General features: G+C 45.7%; 2 protein-coding genes across 3 annotated transcripts in view; one reads left to right on the top strand and one right to left on the bottom strand.

Moving 5' to 3' along the window:
• Positions 1-6,177, top strand: part of NUBP2 (nucleotide binding protein 2) — a 7,438-nt gene extending 1,261 nt beyond the window's left edge. The window contains exons 2-8 of one of the 2 annotated variants that reach the window (XM_025204030.1): positions 407-529; positions 2,143-2,261; positions 2,652-2,850; positions 3,415-3,569; positions 3,803-3,913; positions 4,394-4,463; positions 5,176-6,177. In XM_025204030.1, the coding sequence (XP_025059815.1) occupies positions 442-529; positions 2,143-2,261; positions 2,652-2,850; positions 3,415-3,569; positions 3,803-3,913; positions 4,394-4,463; positions 5,176-5,321 (888 nt within the window). In that variant the 5' untranslated portion in view covers positions 407-441 and the 3' untranslated portion in view covers positions 5,322-6,177. The remainder of the gene's footprint in view (positions 1-406; positions 530-2,142; positions 2,262-2,651; positions 2,851-3,414; positions 3,570-3,802; positions 3,914-4,393; positions 4,464-5,175) is intronic. The other variant, XM_006015569.3, reaches the window with a different exon arrangement.
• Positions 6,178-11,402: 5,225 nt separating this feature from the next.
• IGFALS (insulin like growth factor binding protein acid labile subunit) lies at positions 11,403-17,594 on the bottom strand. The gene is made up of 2 exons (XM_006015597.3): positions 17,542-17,594; positions 11,403-13,557 (listed from the first exon to the last, which is right to left on the bottom strand). Exons 1-2 carry the CDS (start codon positions 17,555-17,557, stop codon positions 11,741-11,743), a joined length of 1,833 nt encoding a protein of 610 aa, XP_006015659.2. The 5' UTR covers positions 17,558-17,594; the 3' UTR covers positions 11,403-11,740.
• Between the last annotated feature and the right edge of the window lie 5,587 nt (positions 17,595-23,181).

Raw genomic sequence — 23,181 nt, 5'->3', positions numbered from 1 at the left:
TCCCCCCCGCTCCCCCCCCCCCCCCCCCCCAGTCAATCTGTAAACTGCTCTTCTTTTTCTTCTTGTTATCTTCTACTTACCTGGTTGGTATTTCTCAAACAGGGATTTTGATCTTAATGACATCCACTTTATGAGAAATGGGGCCTCTCAGTCTTCAGTACCACAAAAATATTTTGGTTCTGGCATCTAGGACACTGATCCTAAAAATGGTCATGTTAATGATGATGTAACCATGGTGGCCCAGGAATCACACAAAAGGAAAGTGGTTTCTTAGGGTCATGACACTTATTGGGTCAGCTGCATAGTTGTTAGGCATGCTTTCCAATGCAAGACATTCTTCTGTAGGTCTAATATTTGGTCCTGGATGTCCAGTGGGGCTTAAATATATATATATTTTTTATTCCAGAAGTATGTTGCTGTAACCAGAGTCCTTAGATTGCCATGAGGCAGAATGGCGGTGTTCCAGCTACAGATTCCTTTGGCAGAATTTGTCTTCAGTTTCTCTTGACCCTAGGCTTGTTCTCTTCAGGTTAAGTCTGAGACACATTGGTGGCCAATCTTGCACTGCCACTGTCTGTGTTGTGACTACATTCTGGGCTCTGGGAAAAGCGCCAAAGTGTATTTTGTTCTTCTCCCATCAGTGCTGCTAAAAAAGTGGTGGGATTTTTCCTCCTCTTCCCCCCCCCCCCCCCCCCCCCCATCTCTGTTTTTATTTAATCCTTTTTCTAAGTTTGTCATTTAAAGTGGACTTTTTCTAAAAAAAACCCCGAAAGCAAACGAAGTAAAGGGAAATCTGATCTTAATACAAAATGCCAAGCCCTGACCCTCTTAAACTTCTGAAACATAAAAATAAATTTATTGAATCCATGAATCTCTATTAGAAAATTTTGAATTGTAGGTTTTGTGGGTAGTCCCAGGAGTTGAGCCTCTGAGTGGAAGGCAGTAGCAAAGTCATCCCAGGCATTGGGATCTGGCCCCTGACTCCAGGAACTACCACTATATCTCTCCTCAGGGCTTGGTTCCTTTCTAATTCAGCTGTTTAACACACACACCCCAAGTGAAAATTAATTTGGTAAAATAGCAATAGGCTGAAATATAAACTTAATGAGAATCTAAATACAATAAGTTGTATAATGGGTTTTTTTAAGTTGTAGAGTATTCTCTTAGGTAGCAAAAAGATGTACTAGTTCTATTATGAAGGATCTATTTAGCTGTAAATTTATGCATTCTAATAATTGTGTCAACCAATTGGAGAAGATGCCTGTCTTTAGAAATAACTGAAATGCAAATGCAAAAATTTGATTTAAATAATTGATTTTAAATAAAGCTGTGCTGGTTGTTTTAATGTCGATATGAAGGTATTTGTTGCCACTATGAGTTTTTCTTGCTTTTGGTGTTGTGCGGTTCTTGTCTCCTCTTGGACTCTGATCAGCAATCTCAGTTCATTATCCTGTATCTGCCAGCCCACTCCAAGGCCCTTTTGTTACCCTTTCTTTGAAGAAACTAAGAAGAATGTGTCCACAGCCTCTCCCTGTAGACTGAAAGCACATAGTGGCAGTGTCATAAATAGACTGCTTAGACCAGAGCAAACACTGTTGCCAATGCAACAAACAGACAGACTGAAGAATATTCAAGATAAGATGCTGAGATATGCAGCGGAAACAAAAAACTACATGGCACAGAAAGGAAGAAACTCCCAGGGGACTTTGCTTGAGAGACGAAGGGCCCAGGGCATTTCAGTCTAAGTGGCCATGTTGAAATTTGTCCCAGATAAATGGTGCTAATCCTCCTTAAGCATAGCAAGTCCCAATGAAGTCGGCTTAAGCTCTTTGCTCAATGGAGGCTAGCATTCTTACCATCTACAAGCTATTTGCTGGTCTGTGTGGAGTAGATCTATTGCAGTCAGTGCCTCTACCTCAGAATCCACTATTGTTTGGCCCAGTTTAACCCAGTGTTTGTTTTGTTTTTTTAAACCTCTAGAAATGCTCAGCTGACCTTCACTGTGGTAGCTGTTTGTTTGAAACCCGTGTTAATGGGGATGATTTCTGGTGGGGTCTCTAAATTAGCTGACTTACCATTCGGGCCTCCCCAGTGCAGCATGGTGCTGAGTAAAGATATCTCATTATTATGTTGCCTTCGCAGAGAAAAGTAACCTGGCTGGGGTTCGGCACATCCTTTTGGTGCTCTCAGGAAAAGGAGGTGTAGGGAAAAGCACCATCTCTACCGAGCTGGCCTTGGCTTTACGGCATGCTGGGAAGAAAGTAAGCAAAGTTCCACATGGCAGTTTGATTACTATACTGTATTTACTCAAATTAAAGATCAGGTTTTTTTTCCCCCCAGTTGTCATGGGAGGAAAAAAATGGCATGTCCTGCTGGGGGCAGTCAGCAGCTCAGCTCTGGCTTTGGCCCTGGGCTTAGGGCTGGACCCAGAGCTGAGTTGCTGTCTGTCCCAGACCAGACTGACTCATCTAGGGGAGGGGGCTCAGAGCTGCAGAGACCTGCGATGTGATGCTGAGGCCTGTAAGTCCTTTCCATGAGGTGGCCCATATCACAGAAATCAATGGAGAGTTTCCTTTTGTGTGAGGATAGAGCTGGAGCTCTGTGGCACAGTCATATGGGCTTACTAGTTTGGTACCGCCATTTGTTTGCAGGTGGGGATCCTGGATGTGGACCTGTGTGGCCCCAGCATACCTCGCATGCTTAAGGTCCAGGACAAGGATGTGCACCAATGTGATAGTGGCTGGGTGCCAGTTTTTGTGGACCAGGACAAAAGCATCTCCCTCATGTCTATTGGCTTCTTGCTGGAGAAGCCGGATGATGCTGTGGTGTGGAGAGGACCCAAGAAAAATGGTATGAAATGCTTGTGTTCTTGGTGATGACCCCACAGCCAGGGCACATCTGCTTAGGTGAAACTTGGCAAAACATGCTTCTATACTTACAACATGGCCCAGCATGTCAGACCTGGGCTAGAATGTGCAGTTCTCTGCATGTGGGTGGGTGAAAAAAGGCCGGATGGATCCTAGGGGCCTTTGATTTCTGGGTTGCTACTTCCAATCCAGCCCTGGTCAGCAGTGACTGGATGCCTCTGTGAAATGAGTTGTGGGGGAATCTGGACAGATGCCTCCCAGAAAACCCGCCGTTGGGGTTATGGGCACCTGGGATAGAATCTCCTTAGGGAAAAAGGAACCCTCACACCACTGGGAGGTGCCCCCTCCAAAGCAGGGTTCAGCCACTGCCACTGCTCATGCCCTGCATACTCTAATGATGGAGGGCTTTGATATCTGTTACTCCATCCTGTCACCTCTTCCCTTTCACAACATGGTGATCTGTGGTGTCTGATACTGTGCCACTATTGAGACACTAGGCTTTGCTTTGGCTGAAAACAAAGATTGATGCCCCATTTTATTTTTGCAGCTTTAATAAAGCAGTTTATCTCTGATGTGGCATGGGGAGGACTTGACTTCTTGATTGTGGATACGCCTCCAGGGACCTCTGATGAGCACATCTCCACGGTGGAATCCCTTCGCCCTTACCAGCCCCTTGGGGCAGTTCTGGTCACGACACCGCAGGTATGTTGCCTACAGGAACCTCTGGCGCTCTGGTGGGACAGGTGTTTCCATTCTGTGCCCTGGGAGTTGCACCAAGCTAATACTCTTGTCAATCTCACTGTGCCTTCAGAATTGTATTTTAAGGTCTGGTATGTGTTTCCATGGCTGCTAATTCTGCCCAGCCTGTCTGTCTCCAAACCCCATGTATTGGAAGTCAGGAAGACTCTGCCCTTTACTACTGACTCTATCCGTAGGCAGTGTCCGTGGGGGACGTGAGGCGAGAGCTGACTTTCTGTAAGAAGACAGGACTGCGAGTGATCGGAATCATTGAGAACATGAGTGGTTTTGTCTGTCCACATTGTTCGGTGAGTCTTTACAAAGCTGACCCAACCCTAAACACTGTGCCCAGCCCCAGGGGGATGCTAAGCACTCAGAGGCACTGGCATGCTTGGTTCCTGGGATTTGAGTTGTTTGGTGGTTCCTGGTCCCTTAGTTGGTCAGAAACCTATGCCTTGGAGGAGATACGATGGATCTTTGAAGGCAAACAGCTGCCTGTACTTGACCTCAGTGAGCCCTCCTTTCCTTTATTGGCCAGTTTGGGAGAGGCAGCTCACTTGCCTCCCTAGTTTGGACAGGAACTGAGGCATTATCACAGAGGGATATGCAGGGTGTCTCATCAGCCAGTGGAGACTAAATGAGCTTTGCTTATTGAGCTCTTGATCAACTGCTTCCTCTTAATGCCAAATGAACCCTGATAAACAGGCATGCCACCCATCTCTGCTGTGCAGGTTCCCCATAACCCAGCAAAGTTCCTTGAGACTAAACACTTTCTCCTGTGCTTCCAGGAATGTACAAACATCTTTTCCAAAGGGGGTGGTGAGGAGCTGGCCAAGCATGCCGGAGTCCCGTTCCTAGGTGAGTGCCTCTGTGAATAAACAGCCCTTCTCAGGGCCAGGACAGCTCAGTGAGGTGATGCAGCGATTGGGAGATGTGTGAGTGGGGAGAACACATTGCCAGCATGAGGGTTCGCTAGGGCCTGGAAAGCAAATGGTATACAAAGAGGGAGGAGAGCCTTTCCCTGTGAGGAACAAGAAAAGCCTGGGTGAGGAGTGGATTAAGGAGTTGGTGCCTTTCTGTGCCCAACATGAGTCTGACTGACATAGAGGCAGAGGTGTCTGGTAGCCTGGTCTGGTTCTGAGTATAGTGGCAGATCTGGAGTGACCAAATATGGGCAGCCTCATTAAAAATGAAGCAGAGAAGTGGAGCTGGCATCACTTAAATCTTCCTATTGCACCTGGAAGAAGGGCCTAGAAACTGTCTCAAAGATGTTAGGGCATGAAGAAATCTCTGCAGGAAATATCATTAAAAGTATTTAGAGGTCCTTTCCATGCCAAAAAATAAGGTTTGTGGTTGTGCTGTCTGGCAGGCACTTAAGGGGAAAAAGCTTGGAGTGGGGAGGGAACAGGCTGGAGTTGAATGATTTGGAGCCCTGTTGTCTCATACCTGCTCACTTTTCTTCTCCCCTCCTTGGGTTGGGAATGGGTGCTTTTCTGCCTCCATAAGTCTTCCTGCCTCTGTACTGCCTGATGACCTCACCGTCACTCTCCCCCTTTACCCTCCCACACAGGGTGTGTGCCCCTGGATCCCCAGCTAACCCAGAGTTTGGAGGAAGGCAGAGATTTCATCCAGGAGTTTCCCAAGAGCTCTGCCTTTCCTGCCCTTGCTAACATCGCCCAGCAGATCTTGGATGGGACGTCCCCTCAGAGCTCCTGAGCATGGTGCTAAGGCTGGACTTTGGTTGGCCCAGCATGGTCAGATGTGGACCAAGCTGGTGGGGAAGGGGGGATGTGGAAGCTCTTTAGCAAATAGCATTTCAGTAGAGTGGAGTATAGCCTTGGAACCACTGTGCAGAGATCTTGAAAAGGGAAATGATGCTCAGACTGTTCATGCTGTAGTGACCCAGCTGGAGCGTACCATTGTTGACAAAGGAGGAGTGTATGTTTACAACATCCTTTGCTTTCTGAGGGAGTGAGCATTCCCCCTGTTCCTGGAAGGGGCAGATGGTGCAGTTGATCCTAGCCACATACTTGAGGTGTCACTGCTTATAACCTCCTACTAAGTTGGTACAAGGCAAAGATGGCCACCCCCAGGATGTGGTGCTTCTGCTCACTTCCACAGTGCCTCAAAACACTGCAGTACTCTTGGCAATGGAAATTTTATGTAGCTATCAGCTAACGTGGCAGCCACTGACTGAAATGTTCCCCGATTGATTTAAATAGCCTTAGCAATCTACTCTACCCACCTCCCATCTCATGCTGCTCCCTTTCTGTCCATTGCTTTCATAGCACTACAGATGTGGTACTTTCTAGTTCAGTGACAATTGGGCTTATAACAGATCCTCAGACCCCTCCTCCTAGCCAGGTTGCCTTGCTCTGAAATATTATCTGGTATGAAATAGGCCTCTCAAGGCATGTGCAGTGTGTGATATAAAGTCTGTACGAGAGCTGATGTCTATTTACCAAGTCTGTCTCATGTCTAATTTAAGGATCGCATCTCTTGGTTCATTGAAATATGCGATGACTCAGGAATATTTTTAAAGGCTCCTTCCATTAAACAGTGTTTTCTTGTCTTGTTGCCTCATGTATGATTTCATGTTTTGTCCTCATCCCCTTACCACCACACACTGAATCTGTTTTTTTCCTTCCTTAATCCCATATCTGTACACTTTTAGCAAATAACAGTTCCTCTCTAGTGACAGCTTGATGTCTTAAGAGTAAGCAAATGCTTGTGTTAGAGCTGGCTAGGAACTGGTCGTCTTGGCCCACAAGAACTTCTGAGATTTCAGAAACTTTTCCCATCCCCAGTTGAAATCAAAATAAGGCTTGTGCTGTGGCTGCGATTGCCTTTGCCAGCCTGTTCTCCAGTGCTTATGTTGCCACCCGCCTCAGTGAACTCAAGCTTGCTATCTTTGCGGATGTGGTGGGGGAAAATCTACATGCTCCTCTGCTTTCTCACTCTGCACTTTACAGTTGAGTTGCATCCAAATTCCCCTCTCTTAAAGGATACCCAGGCTTTTCTTCCTGTCTATGTCACTGAACCTTGTCTAGGTCCTTGGCTGCAGGAATCTAAGCTGGAGACACCAGCTTCTATCTTGCTTTCCTGAGAAGCATAGCTCCCTTCAGACCATACCAAACACTGTGGCAAGGGTTATTCCCTTACCTGTTGATCTGAATACCTGTCATTGTGGCTATTTTGCTAGCTCTCCTCTCCATGAAATGCCACCTCTCATCACCACCATAAGAGCCCTGCTTAGCTCTGGCTTTCCCTGCTTATCTATCCTGGGCTCACTTAGCCTTGTTTAGAAAGGTTAGGAAAAGCAATTAGCTTTACTTTATAATGTCTCTGCATTCTGTTCTGGTGCTTTTCCTGACAACAGTCTTGTCCACATTCTAGTTCTTCTTAACAACCTGGCGCAGCTGCACTGCCTGAAAGGAACCTGGGTGATTTCCACTGACCAGTCTGCATTGCATTTGAGAACAGCTAATTACCAATAAATGTTCCCCAAACCCCACATTGGCCTTTCTGCTTACTCTGTATGTTGTACCCACCACCCCCTTTACCCTTAGTCAGAGATTTCAAATAAGAATCCAAAGCATCAAAATTATTCTGACTTGCTGTAGGCTTTCTAAGGTCTTTGCTCTAGTACTTTTCCATAGTCAAGAAATAAGTACAAGTGAAGAGTCAACATTTTCCAAAGAGTGCTTTGATTTTTAAAAAGTTGAAAGCCACTGAACTAGTCAAGTATTCTTGCATTCTTGGTTCACTGAGATGATTACAGATCTTTTATTAGTCCTTCCTGTATGCAATACAAGTCATATTTGGTCTGCCTGGAGAGCTCCATCCCAAATCAGTGCATTTCTGGAAGGGGATGGTCTTGCCTTTCTAAGGATATTTATTGCAGAATTCTTATGACGTTCAGTAGGAGCAGAATCTGACCTCTCACCTCAGCACTTAGTGTAGGACTTTCAGAAATGTTTCATTTGACTTTGGATCAAAGTACTACTGACAATCAATGGGATTTGTGCTCCAAAATCACCTGTGGAGCTTTGGAAAATCCACCTAGCAAACTTGGAAAATGAAGTTGCTAAGCAATTTTGTTAAAGGTAGGATGTGCCTGAGCAACTTAATTTCTTTCTATGACCAGGTGACACGTCACCTGGACAGCAAAGGAGAGGCTGACATCATTTACTTGGATTTCAAAAAAGCCTTTGACTTGGTTTCCCATGATGTCCTCAGGTTTCAGTTCTCAGACCAGTACTCTTTAATATATTCCTAAACAATCTGGATTTGGGTGTCAGAAGTGGACTGGCTAAGTTTGCAGACAACACCAAATTATGGGGAAGCACAATCACTCTAGAGCAGGGGTAGGCAACCCCCAGAACAGGTGCCAGAGGATGGCACGCAAAGGCATTTTGCTTGGCACATGTGCCTCAGGGTGGATGGTGGAGAAGGGGGCTCCACAACAAGGACTGGGCTCTTTGCAGCTCCCCTGCTGCCTGCCCCTGGCACTCCAACATCTTACAAGTCAAAGTTGCAGGTGTTTTTGGCACTCTGCCCAAAAATGTTGCCGAACCGAGCTCTAGAGGATAGGGCGGGGATTCAGGCCAACCTAGACAGGCTTACAAGGTGGGCAGATCAAAACCTGAAGACAGTCAACACAGAGAAATGCAAGGTGCTTTACCTTGGGAGGGGGGCGCACATCATACCTATATGCTCTACAGTGCTACACTCACTAGCACTATGACTGAAAGAGACTTGGGGGTCATGATTGACCATAAGATGAATATGAGCCACCAATGCAATGTCACAGCCAGCAAAGGAAATAAAGCCTTGGCTTGCATCTACTGATGCGTCTCAAGCAAGACCCAAGAGGTCATCCTCCTACTTTATTTGGCCTTGGTGAGGCCAAAGCTGGAGTACTGCATCCAATTCTGAGCTCCACACTTCAAAAAGGATGTGGAGAAGCTTGAGAGAGTCCAGAGGAGAGCCACGCACATGATCAGAGGTCAAGAGAGCAGGCATTATGAGGAGAGGCTGAGAGGCATAAGAGTCTTTGGCCTGGAGAAGTGTAGGCTCGGGGGATTTGGTAGCAGCCTATAAGTACATAAGTGGTGTGCATCAGGATCTGGCAGAATGTCTGTTCACCAGGGCACCCAAAGGGAAGACAAGGTCTAAAGGTCACAAACTGCTGGAGGACTGGTTTAGATTAGACATAAGAAAGAATTTCTTTACCATCCGAGTCTCCAGAGTCTGGAATAGACTCCCAGAAGTGGTGCAAGCACCTACTCTGGACACATTCAAGAAGCGTTTGGATTTTTATTTTGCTGGGTGATCTGACCCAGCTGACTTCCTGCCCTTTTATCCCGATGATCTCGTGAGGTCCCTTCCATCCCTAATGTCTATAAAACCTATGAAATTTCTCCCTACAAGGCACTTGCTTTGTGCCTGATGGATATTTGCAAGCTAGGAGGAATACAGCAGTGCCAGTGCTGCTTAGTTTTAAAGTATGCTGCTGTGCATAAGCCTATTTAGCCTTGGATAAGCTTTAAACACAAGCGACACAAGCTTTAAAAAGTGCCCTTGCAAGATGAGTTGCAATAGCTCCAAAGGTTTATTTGCCTGCTATGATTTATCAGGCAGGTGAGATGCATTTTTTTTTTTTAAACCTGCCTAAATCTGCTTCTGCAAGGAAGTAGAAGTGGGAGCAGGTCCTCTGCACGCTACACTTCCCAACCTACAGCAGGGAATCTGTTTTGTTTTGTTCTTAGGCCCTTTTCCTAAGCTTTGTAGTAAATCTGCCTCCACCCCTTAGTAGTTGTACATGAGGGTTGGCCTTTCCACCCCTGTAAATCATGGTTCCCCAGCCTCAGGTTTAGGGACACAATCATCTTCCCTTCATTACTTACTTCTGCTGCGGTTGTGCCTGCATCATGAATCAGGGTCCTACTATGCTAGACTAGCGAATAGAGCTGTGCGAAGCTTTGAGTGGTAATTCGATTCGGAGGAGATTCGGCCCAATTCGGTGGCCAAATCTCTGAATCCAGATTGAATCAGGGGACCAATTTAAAGGTCCGAATCAATTCAAAGCTCTCTGAATCTTCTGAAAAGATTGAGAGGTTTGATGATTCGGGCAGTCCCTGGTGGCTGCAGCAGGGAGGTGCAGCTGACTCTGAGCTGGTAAGTACTAGGGGCAGGGAAGGGGGGCTGGAGGAGGGGACCATGAGGAGACCCCTGTCAGCTCCCCCCTCCCCCAGCCCCATCATGGCTCCCCCTGCCCGCTCCAGCTCCCAGTACTCTAAAAAAAAAAGAACCGGGACTCACCACTCCTGCAGCAGCCTTGGGGCTTCAGAGGGCTCGTGTAGAGCCCCCCATGTGGTGTGGGGCACTGAGGATCGCCCCTACCAGCAGGACAGTGAGTCTGGGGTTTTTGTTTTCCTTAAAAGCCCCCCATGCCGTGGGGGGCAGTGTGGAACAGCGGGAATCGCCCCTCCTGCTCGGCAGCACCCGCTGAGGCCGTGCTTTTTTTTTAACGAGTGCCAGAGCAGGGGTGGGCGGGGCTGCCATTGCTGGGGTGGGGGATGGGCCTGGCCGATTCAGAGATTCGGCCGAATTGAATTGGGACAGTGATTTGAATCACCAAATCGAATCGCTGTCCCCTGAATCGGCTGAATCTGAATCCGAAGCAATTACTAGCTGCTTTGCACAGGCCTACTATCCAACTGCCCATCAGGAATGATGGGGGAGGAGCGAGGATGGAGTGCCACCACCCCATGCCGCTGCCACCGCCTCCCAGGAGCAGGGGAAGGGGGAGAGAGGCTTGCCCCGCTATCCCCTCCATCCCCCTCAGCCAGCACCCCATGCCGCTGCCTCCAGGGAGCAGGACCAAGGAGGGGAGGGCCAGGCCAGCAGCGCTGGCCTTGCTCCCCCACTCCGTGTCTGGTGTCATGGCGGCGCACCGCCACCACTGCCTCCTCTCCAGAGCACTCTTGGAGCACTCTGGTTGTTTCAGTCAGCGTTGTGATGGACTGCCGAGACAACCAGTCAGAGAGTGAATAAAGTGTTACAGATGATCAGACTAAGGCTTTATTATATTAGAAGTTTTGGGGAAAAAAGCTCAGAGCTGGGTGAAACGGGTGAGGTCTCCACACCTCTTTAGCATTGTCACAGGGGCTGCTACAGCTCAGCTAGGATGAAACCCTCCACAGCACCTTCTTGAAGTGCATAGTCACAGCTGGGTTGCTTCATGAGGGAATAGTGCTTAACTTGTCAGTCTCCTAATTTACAAGCATTGCGCTCAAACTTATTCTTCTCTCCCTCTCAAGGTCCTTGTTCCCCTGTTCCTTTTTCTCTAAACCCCCAGGGTCCTCAGAGGCTTTTCTGCTACAGTGGTTTTCCTCCATGCTGCATTGCTGGATGACAGAACCTTCACCAACTGGGAATGGTTGCTAGTCACTGCTACAAGGTGTTTCTTAGTCTGTGATGATAAACTATGCTGCCTGTATGTGGCTCCCAAATTGGGAGTGAGGACCCAATCACTGAATCTCTGTAGGTACCAGACAGCCTGGTTGGCCTCTGAATTATTGTACTAACCTTGTTTTCTAGGGTTGTTTAAAATGAACTTTAATTGTCTTTTCCAGTTCCACAATCACAAGAAAAGTCTCCCCTCCCCACTTAGCTTTGCACATCCCATTCTTCCTCTTGCTTTCCTGCACTGGACTGAGAAACACAGACTCCAAACCACAAGGCTAAATCCAAAACAACCCAAATGTAATTGCAAAGTCCAAAGAACCTGGTTACACCATTTACTTGATGCCAAAGGCTGCACATTGATTCTGTTTAAAATTGCAGTTATAAACATCTATGTTTGGTACAGCATGGAAAAAAGGAAGCTAAAGACTGCTGAGAAATCACACTCAGCTCGAGGGGCTGGTGAATGCTGGTATACCTTGGACAGTGGTCCTAGTGAGCTAAGCATGGAGGTGAGTGCAAGAAGGGAAACAGATGTCAGATAACTGCTTTCTTAGGCCCTAAAAAGATCCCAGTATGGTAGGTGCTACCTGAATATGTGGACATAGGTATTTAAAGCCGCCATCTACAGAAATCAAAAGGTCCTCCAAAATTAGGCTCACCTATTAGCAGTGAGCAAAGTGATCATCACTGATGTCCCGCAGGTCAAGTCCCATGACCTCTGGTGGGCTCAGGCAGGTGAGGTTGTTGTATGTATATATGGGTATGTGGGAATCATCCCTTTCCACAATGTACTGAACAAAACGTGGGACCACTGTGGGGTGCTGCAAGGAGAAGTCTCGCAGTTGCTTCAGTGAGCAATTACAGTGCCACTTGTTTCCTTCCAGCCATAGCTGCTCCATTACAGGTGAAGAGCCCAGAAAATCAACTGAGAAGTTTTCCAAGGAATTGTTTCTGAGGCTAAGATATCGCAGGTTTGATAAGGGGGCTGTTACACTGCTGTTCACCGTCTCCAAAAAGTTGTTGGAGAGGTCAAGCCAAGAGAGGCGCTGAAGCAAGCTGAAAGCTTCAGGGGTGATTTCCAGAAGCTGGTTGGAGGAGAGGAGGAGATATTCCAGGTTAATCAGGCCTGTGAACAACCTGGGGGAGAGACTTGTCAGCTTGTTGTGTTTAAGGTCCAGCTCCAAAAGCTCATGCAGGTCATTCAAACTGTGGTCCTCAATGGCAGAGATGCTGTTGTGTTGCAAGAAGAGCCTCCGAAGGCTGGAAAGGCTGGAGAAAGTTTGTGCCTTGATTCGGCTGAGACAGCTGTTTTCTAAATGAAGACTATGCAGCTTGATTAGTCCCTTAAAGACGTAATCTGGAAGAGCCTTGATGCAGTTACCAGACAGATTCATCACCGCTACATTGTGGAGGCCAAGGAATGCACCGACCCTGATGTCTTGGATCTGGTTATTGTTCAGTGTAAGAACCTCCAGTTGGCCCAGCCCATCAAAAGTCCTTTCTGCCAGGTTTTTGATCCTGTTATGACCCAGCTGCAGCTCTTCCAGGAACTGGAGATCTTTGAAAGTCCTTGGTCTCAGGCTGGTGATTGAATTACTAGATAAACGTAAAACATGCAGGCTCAAAAGGCCCAGGAATGTTTCTTCAAATAGTGAGACCAGACGATTGTGAGACAGGTCCAGCCACCTCAGGGCCTTCATCCCCATAAAAGCTCGAGGGGCAATAGCATTGATCTGGTTGTGATTCAGGTAGAGCTTCTGCAGCTTCTGAAGCTTGACAAAGATGTTAATTTTGACACCTTTCAGTGAGTTCCCACTCAAGTCCAGTTCCTTCAGTTCATTAAGGCTGCAGAAGAGCTGATGCTGTAGGTAGGCCAGCTTGTTTCCAGCCAGGACAAGCTCCCTCAAGTTAGGCAGGTCATGGAACACTCTGTCAGGTAAGACCACAAGCGAGTTCCAGCCCAGGTTCAGGTACCAGAGGTTGGAGAGCCCAGCAAAAAGGCCTTCCTCAATTTTGGTGAAGTGGTTGTTGTTGAGGCTCAGGGAGCCTAGATTCTGTGTGTGAAGAAAAGTATTGGGTGCCAAATACTTCAGCCTGTTGCGTTCCAGGTGCAAATGGTAGAGACTTCTTAGCCCATGGAAGGCATGCTGCTCAATGCTTACCAGCTGGCTGTTCTGCAGCTCAAGGAAATCCAAGTTGGAAAGATTCTTGAAGGCTGCAGCTGGCAGAGAAGTGAAATTGTTGCCATCCAGCCACAGTGCCCTAACATTGATGGGCACCTCTTCTGGAAGATGGGTGAGGTTCCGGGAGCTGCAGAAGACATTGAGCTCCTCACTGTAGTAGTCGTAGCTGCAAGCGCACAAGCTGGGGCATTTTAGGAGCTCTGAATCAGGCTGCTCTTTGGGCGATTCTCCTTCAGGGGACTGGGACAATCCCGCTGCCAGTGCCAAGCCCAAAAGTAATAAGAGGCCAGGGCCTTCTGAAGGATAAGATAAAACATGGGAATGGTTAGCTGACAAAGTACAGCAAGAACAGACAATGCTGTGACAATGGGATGTGATACACTTGATGGACTTATACAACCAGTAGAACCCACATGGGTTCATTCGCCCACTGCAAAGGTAACAAAACAAACAGCTGTGTGGGGCTGTTGGGGTGCTCCAGTGGGTTGGAGAAGTGACACCCTTTGAAGTAAAAGCCATAGGAAACATCTGAGTACCTTGTCCTTCATTCAGCAACTTATTCCAAATGAAGCAGGTTGTGAACCACCTGGTTACAAAACGTCTGGATGCTGCTGTACATTGACAGGCACAATGTGGAAGGCTGTAACATGGAGAACAGAGCATCTGTGGTTTGTCACTGGCTTTCTAAAATGCCTGTAATGTTTCCTGGGGGTGCTCCTGGTCTTGCTGATCCCACTGAGAACTTTGCCATTTATTTCGGTAAGCACAGGCTTAGGGTATGACGGACTTTAGATTGGCTCATTTTCATTCTTTCTATTCACATACCTGTAACTGGATATTTCTAAAGGAGCCTGTGACTTTCATCTCTGTCTACATCAGTGTCAATATCTTTTGCACCCATTCTGTACTGGTGTAAATGATGGCACAGGGCAACAGTGAATTGGATTCACTGTTTTAAACTAAGAAGTGATATTTTTTGTGTGCAAGGCAAGAAATGCAGGTTTGCAAGCATGCCCAGTCTCTCACATGCTTATCAATCTGATTGTGCATTTCCCTCCCTCTGTATCTATTTCTATTCTGTTATTGTTTGAGTGAATAGGCTCTTCAACTCGACAAGTGTGGGATTGCTGCAGTGGCTGGATGAGATTTTTTTTATGTTTGGTTAGTGTTGCTTCCTGAAGATATGGACAAGATCCTAACTCAAGAGTACCAACCCAAGATCAGACTACTTGGCTAGTTTCCTCCCCATACACAATGGGACCTTTAAACAATACAGGATTCTGCCCCAAGAGCAGTTCTTGGAGGACTGTTGATGTTAAAAAATGTAGTTAGGGCTGTACCAGCTGCTCCCAGGTGAAGGCTCAGAGAGAACAGAACATGGCTCCTCCTAGAACTTGGGCAATGCATCTGCTCTGATCAGCCAATAGAAGACTGATACTGCCAGTGGTTCTCATCCTCCACTGAGAAGATTTTGAATTCATCACCTCTCGGTATTCTGTTTCAGGTATGTCTGCCAAGGCATATTAATCGTTACTATCCCTGGACCCCCAAATGGTCCTGTCAACCCGTCTTTGTCTTGACTTGTGGTACCCTCTCTCTTACTGACCACATGACCAAATGCAGGTCTGACTAAACTTAGCTGTCTGGCAAGGGGGTGGCTGGCTGGTTCTAGTAAATTTATTATACTCGTAAAGCAGCCTGCTTTACTGCAACCCTAGGACACTGAGGGTGGCTAGTGAGCATCCCCCTCCATGGGGCAGCTCAGATTTCTTTTCTTTTGAAGGACACCTGATTTGGTAAAGAGAAACAAGATCTTTATTAATTATAGCCACTACATTTTCAGGAGGAAATGGCTGTGCCAACATGGAAGGCAGTACTCATACAAGGAAAAGGGCTCATACAAGGAAAAGGGTTAAGTTCATACCTGGTGTCAGTGGACACCCATCTACTGACATCACTTTGAGCAGTTCCACCCAAAGAATATTAACTAGCCGCTGCTGAGCATTTCATTGCAAATTCAATTTTGTGGCTTCTCTTATATGGTGCAGTTCTTGATGAAGTTGCTCACACCAGGCACATGGTTAACACTTAATTGTCCGTGAGGAAAAAATAAGTCAGTGTGGAAAGCAAAAAATAAGGGAGATTGTCCACGTTATGTTATAGCATCACAGCCACAAAGTATGAAAGTTAGGTCATTTCTTTTAGTAAGCAATCTCTTTAGAGGGACTTCACTCAGCTTTAAAATCTGGCTGTAAGTATGAACCCTGGCATTCTCATTATGAGCAGAGATGGGTGAGTGTCTTGGAGCTAGTGATTTAGAGAACAGCACAAGTTGTTTAAGTTATAACTTGCCACTTCCTCTTCACAAGGAAATTCAATAAACTATACCACTAACACATGGCAACAGTATGCTGCGTAGTAGGGTCAGTAGATACTTCCAAATGCTGTCCTGATGCTCTTCAGTAAGTAGGGTTAGAGTTAGGGAAGGAAATCTTTGCACCCTGTAGGATGTCCTCTGTAAGTAGGTAGAGAAGTAGGATAGCATTTGGATGTTGCCTTAATTAGAAATATTGTTTCTCCATCCCTTACTTTGGCAGGCACTGCTGATATTCCATTCAGGTATTCAAACCCTTGATGTTTAACTGGATTTGAAATTTGGACAAATTAGTTTGTTTAACTCTATTTCTACAGGAGGCAAGAATAGTAAAGCACGGGGTGGAGGTGTACCATTGTTTTTAAGTCCTGGGAATGCAGGACCTGGAGGAATAGTTGTGATTTCATGTGTTCTGTTGCACTCCTGTGCCAAAGTGCTCTAGTTTAAGACCAGGAAAGGCTGCTGTCTTTCTCAAGGTGCATGTCAGAACCTTTTGACTTTGTACTTTCAAACACTTTTATGCATGTAGGGAGAACCAGCCATCTACCTGTCATATCAATCCTTTGCTTTTCAATAGGTCTTTCCATAACTCAGCAGGCATGTCCTGCAATGCCACACTTCCTCTTCCCACATTCAGTTTATTTGGAGAAGGGACTAAAGCAATCTGACTGAGAAATCAGAAATAGCCATGCTATTTAGAATGGAATAGTACCTTCTCATTTTCTTACGATTTCTGTGTAGAGTGACTACAGATATCATTAATTGTTACTATTGCCACTTGCAAGCAGTGAACATTATTGTACTTCTATTAAGCTATAATAGTGCCTACCACATATAACTAACTGGCAACTGCAATTTACTTGCAAATGACCTATGACCAGCATTTTAATGGCAGCCAATGCATCTGGTCCTGCCTTCCCCGACATGACGCATGTTGGTTCTACATACTGGGGCTGATGCTTAGGTTTCACAGAAGAGTGCCAGCTATCCCTTGGACTGAGATGGGGTGGGGGAAACCAGGATCAAATCTCCAAACGTCTCGTAATGTGACAACAGAGTCTGCCTGGCGAGACTCTCTCCCCAGAATAAATTGAGTAAGTAATGGGGAGTGAAGATCAGACTCTACATGGTTTGGATTGTCCATACCTATGTCTTTCTAACATGCCCGTTGCTATAGTATTTTTCTGTCTCATATATCTAACGTATGGTGTTTCTGGTACTTACGTGTAGTGTCTATCTGCTAGGGTTAATAATACATGTTTTATGTGCCTCACCTGTATTTTTGAAAGCCTGCAATTGGGTCTTGGAGGGATATTTCTTTTTTATTCTCTCAGCTCCCACACCTTGTAACATGCAATTCCTTTTTTCAGTTTGCTCACAAGTCTTGTGTGTCTCCAACCATAACAGTCCAGTGCTCCCACATATCCAGGATCCCCTCGTCCCAGCATTTATATTTTCACTGCATAAGTCAGCAGCTTTTTTCCCTTTTTTAAAGATAGCAGCAGACACACCCTGCCCCCCTCCTCCCAGCCTCAAGAATCACTTGGATCACAAAGTGGAGAAAATCCAACACGATTATCCTTGCTTCAGTATTCAGAAGGTCTTTATGCAAAAAAATCAAACCATTCCTGCAACTATGAAGTTATTAGTTTAGCAGGGATGAGCACTGTGCAGGGAATTGAGAGAGTTCTTTCAGGTAATGCAGGGTGCATAATAAAGCCTGAACATTTTTAACAGCAGAAATGGCCAAAGGAAGTTACAGGGCAGAACAAATTGAAACGTTTTATGAGAGCTTAAAACTATTTACCTGCCCTTTCATGTGGGATTGCTTTGCTACTCGGGTGTAGATCCAAGCTGCCCCTGAGGAGACACTACTGGAGGGCTGTGGAAAGTTTCTGCCCCTTACCTTTCCTTGTGTTCATTGCGGCAGCCGCATGGGGAGGAAGCGTTCTGTGTAGCAGTCGGTTCTCTTCTCTGTATTCCCCCCACTGATAATGTAGTGATACAGCAACCACCTTGACGCCTGTCCAGCACTCTGTGCTAGATCAGTTTTAACCCTTTTGTTACTGGACAGGAGTGCAATATGCACTTTATTAGTAAGGCAAGGGGAGCTGTTTGAAGGTCTTAAACTACATTTACGTTCTCTGCATCTGTCTCTGGGGTCAGGTGTTGCTGACATGGCATTTATAAATGGAAGTAAATATAGTGAAAATGCTGGTGGAGATAAGGTGGGGATAGCTGGGGCTGCTGTCCCCATCTTTGTTTAGATCATTGTTTTTATTAATTTAGATGTCGATGTGAGGTTTATACTATTCCAGTGGACAGCAAGAAGGATTGACTGAGCACAAAGTAAACTTGGTCTTGAAGCAAAGATGGGTACTAAATGGAGACAGGGCAAGGAAGCAGTGCCTCATTTGGATTAAATGTTGAGGATTCGGGCTCAAGATCAGTCAGCTCTTGGGTTTGAATTTGGTGGTGGATCCCTGGCAAGCCTTGATGGTCATGCAACCTGCCTGCCATTTTGAATGGTACCCATTTCATGACATGTTGTTCTGCTAAGGTACCCGCCATTTTGAGCCAAATTTTTGTGAGGGGCTGCTTTTGTAACATACTGCCAGCACGTGGAGAGACCTCTCCTGAATTGGCATGGAACCAAAACCATACAGACAGCATCAGATGTTGAAGGTTTAGATTCAAGTCTTCCCTCAAATATGCAAGGGACTTAATTTGAGGTTTCAGTGCTGGTCTCTCTCTGGCTCTGCTTTCCCAGGATTTTTCAGACTTGGGCTGAGGAAACAGTAAGGAGTAAAACACTCAAGTGCTAAAGGGTTTGCCTTGTCTTGGGAACTAGGACAGAGAATGCCAAAAGCAGGTCAGGATTGAAACACATAGAAATGGGATCCAGTTAGGGAATACTGTGTGGAGAGGTATGTTCACAGAGCACACAGGCAAAGAAAAAAACCATTAAAAATATGGAGCTGTTCATTTGGACAAGTGAACTAAAATCAGCAAAAGAGATGACAAATGGGTGGTGATGAAGCCGGGTTAGATTCCATCTGGAGAACAACATACTGCATAAGTCATACAGTGCAGTGGAAAAGGGATAGTTTTAGGGCTACATTGGGAGTGTTGTCTGAGTAAGGACTGCCAGGTTTGGCCACTGCAGACCATATGTCAATATTAAAAAAAAAAAAAAAAAGGCCACTATGTCTGAGGAGTCTAAATTGCAAGGAAAAGTTAAAGAAGTTGAGCTTATTCTTTGGAAAAAAATGTGGCTATGAGCCACTTGAGGTTTTAAAATAAGCGGCATTCAAAGGATGGGGTTATGTTTTCATATTAAGCAGTTCAACACATCAATATAAGCTAAAAATAAAGGGAATATGAGCTAAGCATGCATAAGTTAAGTGATAGCCAAGTTAGAAATGTATGTAGTAATAATGGCAAACAAAAAAGTACTGGGTAGTTTACTTGGTGATCAAAGCCAATTGTGTAGGGCAAAATCTATCTAAGGTGACTCCTCAAAGAACAGGCAAATATTAGTTGCTTAATGGAACCGTCTTAATGAAGCTGATGCAGCTTTAGATATGGAGTGGTATTTACTCAGTGCTTAGTTCCATTGGAGTCATTAGAATTTCTTAGGGCATAATGTTAATATTTGGCGTGATTAAAGAGAACAGGATCTGGTCCAGTGCTTGTACAGGTCCTAATGTAGTCAAGATAATTGTTTTATGGAAGGACTTGGCTGTGGGGAAAAATGAAGGCAAGATGTACTGACTGATAAAGTTCTTTGTAGTCTATTTTATCTTACTAGTGGGCTACCAAGTTTAACAGGTGTACTACTTAGAACTTAATTTTATTAATGCGTACAAACTTTCTTGAACTTTCATGGCTCAACTATTTTGTTAATGATTTGATATACTTGTTGAACGTACCTTGAAACTTTTTAACTGGCAGAGGTCCAAAGAAGGAAGAACAATAGAACAGCACAGTCTTGGCAATGACTTCTTATGGAAGTGATCTTATAATGCTAATGCAGCACATAGATACAAAGGTTTTCGTAAAGTCTTTGCTGCATAGAATGGATAACTGTGACTTCCAAAAGGAGGGGTGCTTTTAAAGTGAAGTACAAATGTTGTTAGTTGATATAAGGAGTGTGTGCCCTTTTTTAAAGCCTTGAAGGTTTGTGTTGTGAATTTTGAATAGCCATCATTTCTTCTAAATGTTCTTTAGGGATTGCAGTTAAAAGATATTTAAAAAAAAACAGAAAAGAAGGTTTATTGTGAGCCTTTTCTCTCTCATTTGCTCAAGTTTTACTCTCATCAGAATTTTAACAGTCCTTTAGTCACTATGCAGTCTTTAGGGGCAGACAAAACTTGAATGTGTAATTTTAAAACCTATTTTTGGAGGTATAGAGAACAAACAGGTGAAATAAGGACCTATTCATACCCTTGTTCACCATGAAGGAGTGAAAAAAGTTGCAAAACTTGCAAAGGGAACAAGAGAACTCTCTTATCAATTGTTATCAGCGTCTTCCAGAGCTCTGTTGATCCCAGATGTTCTAACAGCTGCTTGACAGCTCTATCCAGAGCTGGGAAGATAGTACAGCAAGCAGGCAGATGTTCCTTATAAACTGATGTGTGACTGGAAGATCACAACCTCCTGCCAGAGTTGTTGGGCAGCTTTTCAAAATTACCGTGCAGAGCTCATGAACTTACTCTGTGTTCCAGGTCAATTCCCCACTATCCCTGTCCAACCCAGCTCATGAAGAAACTGTTACCAGTTTCCAGGAAGAAAAGGTCACTACTGTCTAGGATTGGCGAGGCTTATTGTCCAAAGGCTGTATTGGAGGGAACAGTGCTTGTCTGGGTGAGCCTTGAGGGCAATCACAGTTATATGCTTTTTCTAATTTTGTTGCAATCATGTTTCTATGTGAGGGCTGGTACTAAGAATTTCGTTGTAGAAACGTTCTTCTTAGTTACACAGGGGCTGTGTTTAATTCTTTTGTTAACCTCAAAGACCCTTCTGTGCTGAAACTCCTTTGAGATCTATATATTGGATTCTGGAATCCAGACTCAACCTTCATATTAATAGATACAACTGCACAGACTAAGTTTACCCCAGCTTTAGTTGTTCTTTGGGGGATTGTTTTTTCCTGCTAAGTGAAAAGGGACATCTTAACTATTGATAATGGAGTCTGTCTGCATACCTGACTGTTTCAGAAGGGGGTGCAAGGCAGTGCAAGTTCCAGGTGGTTCTGGGTCTAAGCGACTCAATTTTCACAGTGAGGGGCCAGGAAAGAGAGAATGTTGTGCTAAGAGTAAGGAAGTGTAATTAATGCAAGCCACTTCTGAACCTTCAGCCTGTCAGGATGAAACCTGTACAAGCTGAGACTCTTCTATAGCATATGACCTTTCCCTCCCCACCCCAAAATTGGCTCTGTACCACAATGGAGCAGAAACAGAACTAGGCTCTCAGCTAAAATGTATTTATTCGCACCCTTTCATCTGGACCCCTTTCTAGAGAGAGAATTTTCCATTAGCTCAAGTGTTTCATCTGCCTGAAATCTTATCCTACATATGTTCACACTGGCTGATGCTTTCCAGCTATAACTTGGGGCTTGCAGATTTACTAAACCCTTTGCTGAGTACATATGTTGCTTGCAGTCTCTGTGTGCTCACTCCCAGGAGATCTTCCTGCCTGTCTTCAGGGAGGCACCGTTCATAGTAAAGTGGGTATATGATCTTGTGTGCCCTGCTCCAGTGGTAACTGCCTGTGGTACTAGTATTGCTTTGAGGGCTTCCTAGCACTAGGTCCCTACTGTACCAGTCACTTGTTGGGTATTTTGCTGCTGTGCCTTCCTTTCATTCCACCAGTGAGTGCTACTTCTGCCCCTGTGTCTAATGGGAGCAAGATCACAGGACAGAGGATTGGTGGCTGTGAAAGACTGAGGGACCTGGGACTCTTCAGCCTGAAAAAGAGAAGGCTGAGAGGGGACTTCGTAGCAGCTTACCACTACATTAGGCAAATACATCAAGGGCTTGGTGAACAACTGTTCACCAGAGCACCCTTGGGGCAAACCAGGAATACTGGCCTCAAATTCCTGGAAGACCGTTTCAGACTCAACATTAGAAAAAAATTCTTCACAGCCAGGGTGTCCAGACTGTGGAGTAAGCTCCCTCCAGAGGTGGTGCAATCACCTACCCTGGAAAACTTCAAGAGGAGACTGGATGGTCACCTTGCTGGGGTCACTTGACCCCAGTTGTCTTTCCTGCCTGTTGCAGAGGGCTGGATGATCTTCTGAGGTCCCTTCTGGCCTTACAATCTATGAATCTAAGGGAGGAAGAAACTCATGGCTAAGAGAAGTTACTTCAGGAAACTCCCCACAGCTTGGCTTGTTCCCCATTCCCTGTAAAGTGACACTATCCCAAGCACTGACATATGCATTGTAGGCTCTTCTTTCAGCATCAGTGGTACAACCCCAATGCTAGTGCTCTAAGAACTCTGAAACCCCAAGGTCTGGGGACGATAAAAGCTTACCTAAGGTGATGTGGAGCTGGCGAAGCAGCTGGTCACTCTGATCTGAATGACTGTCCAGCTGCTTTCTCTTTATTCCACAAGAGTGGAATTTCTATGCTGGAACAGGGTGAAGCATCTAGCTGGATTTCACGACAGCAGTCACTGCTGGCTGCATTCGAGTAGAAACCAGAAGTCCCCAATGCTTTCAACTCTTCCAGTTGTTTGATGGGGAGGTGTTAGAGGAGCAAGATTTTCTCCTGACTTTCATGAAGCACAAGGTTCATTGACTCTGTTGATTTTTTCCCCCTTGATATAGTGAAACTTATGTTATTGTTCTTACACCTAATTGTCTAACTCCTACCATTTTGTGGAACTATTTTTAGCTTGGTAATTGCCCACATCTTCATTGAGCTTAATAATATCCTGTGTTCTGGAAACCTACTAAATCAGTGGTGCTCAACCTTTTTCCCTGGAAGTGCTGGGTCTAGCCCTGGGCTGGATCCGGCTGGAGTCCTGAGCTGACTCTTAGGTTGAGTGTGGAAGGCACCATTCGGCCTCACGGAGGTGGATGGTGGGTATTCTGGTCTGGGGATGGGAAGGGGGCATGGCCCAGTCCCAACTCAGCCTGGATCCAATCCAACTGGGGGTGGGGAAGAGAAGGCATAGCCAGCTCCAATCCAGACACCATGGGAGGGGACATGGCTCGGCTCCAACCAGCCACATGGGGCTTGAGGTTTGGAAATTTGGCATGGGGAAAGGTGGCTGTGTTAATGGCCACCACTTCCCACCCCCACCAAATTTCCTGACCCATGGGGAACCCGTGGGCCAGATGCAATGGCTCTGCAAGCTGCGTTTGGCTTGCAGGCTGGAGGTGGAGCACCTCTGTACAAAACCACTGGTAATATCCAAGAACAAGGCATTACACAAATGATTAATTTTGTATGTGGTATAGCTAAGTGTTCCCATCTCAATATATCACCTTTTCAGTAGAGATGGAGCATCCCTCTGGTGAAACGGGGCACTTCAGGGT

The sequence above is a fragment of the Alligator sinensis genome, unplaced genomic scaffold, assembly GCF_000455745.1.
Source record: "Alligator sinensis unplaced genomic scaffold, ASM45574v1 scaffold404_1, whole genome shotgun sequence".
NCBI classification, from domain to species: Eukaryota; Metazoa; Chordata; order Crocodylia; family Alligatoridae; genus Alligator; species Alligator sinensis.
The sequence above is the reverse complement of the archived record's forward strand: the minus strand, read 5'-3'. Positions and strand labels throughout refer to the sequence as shown.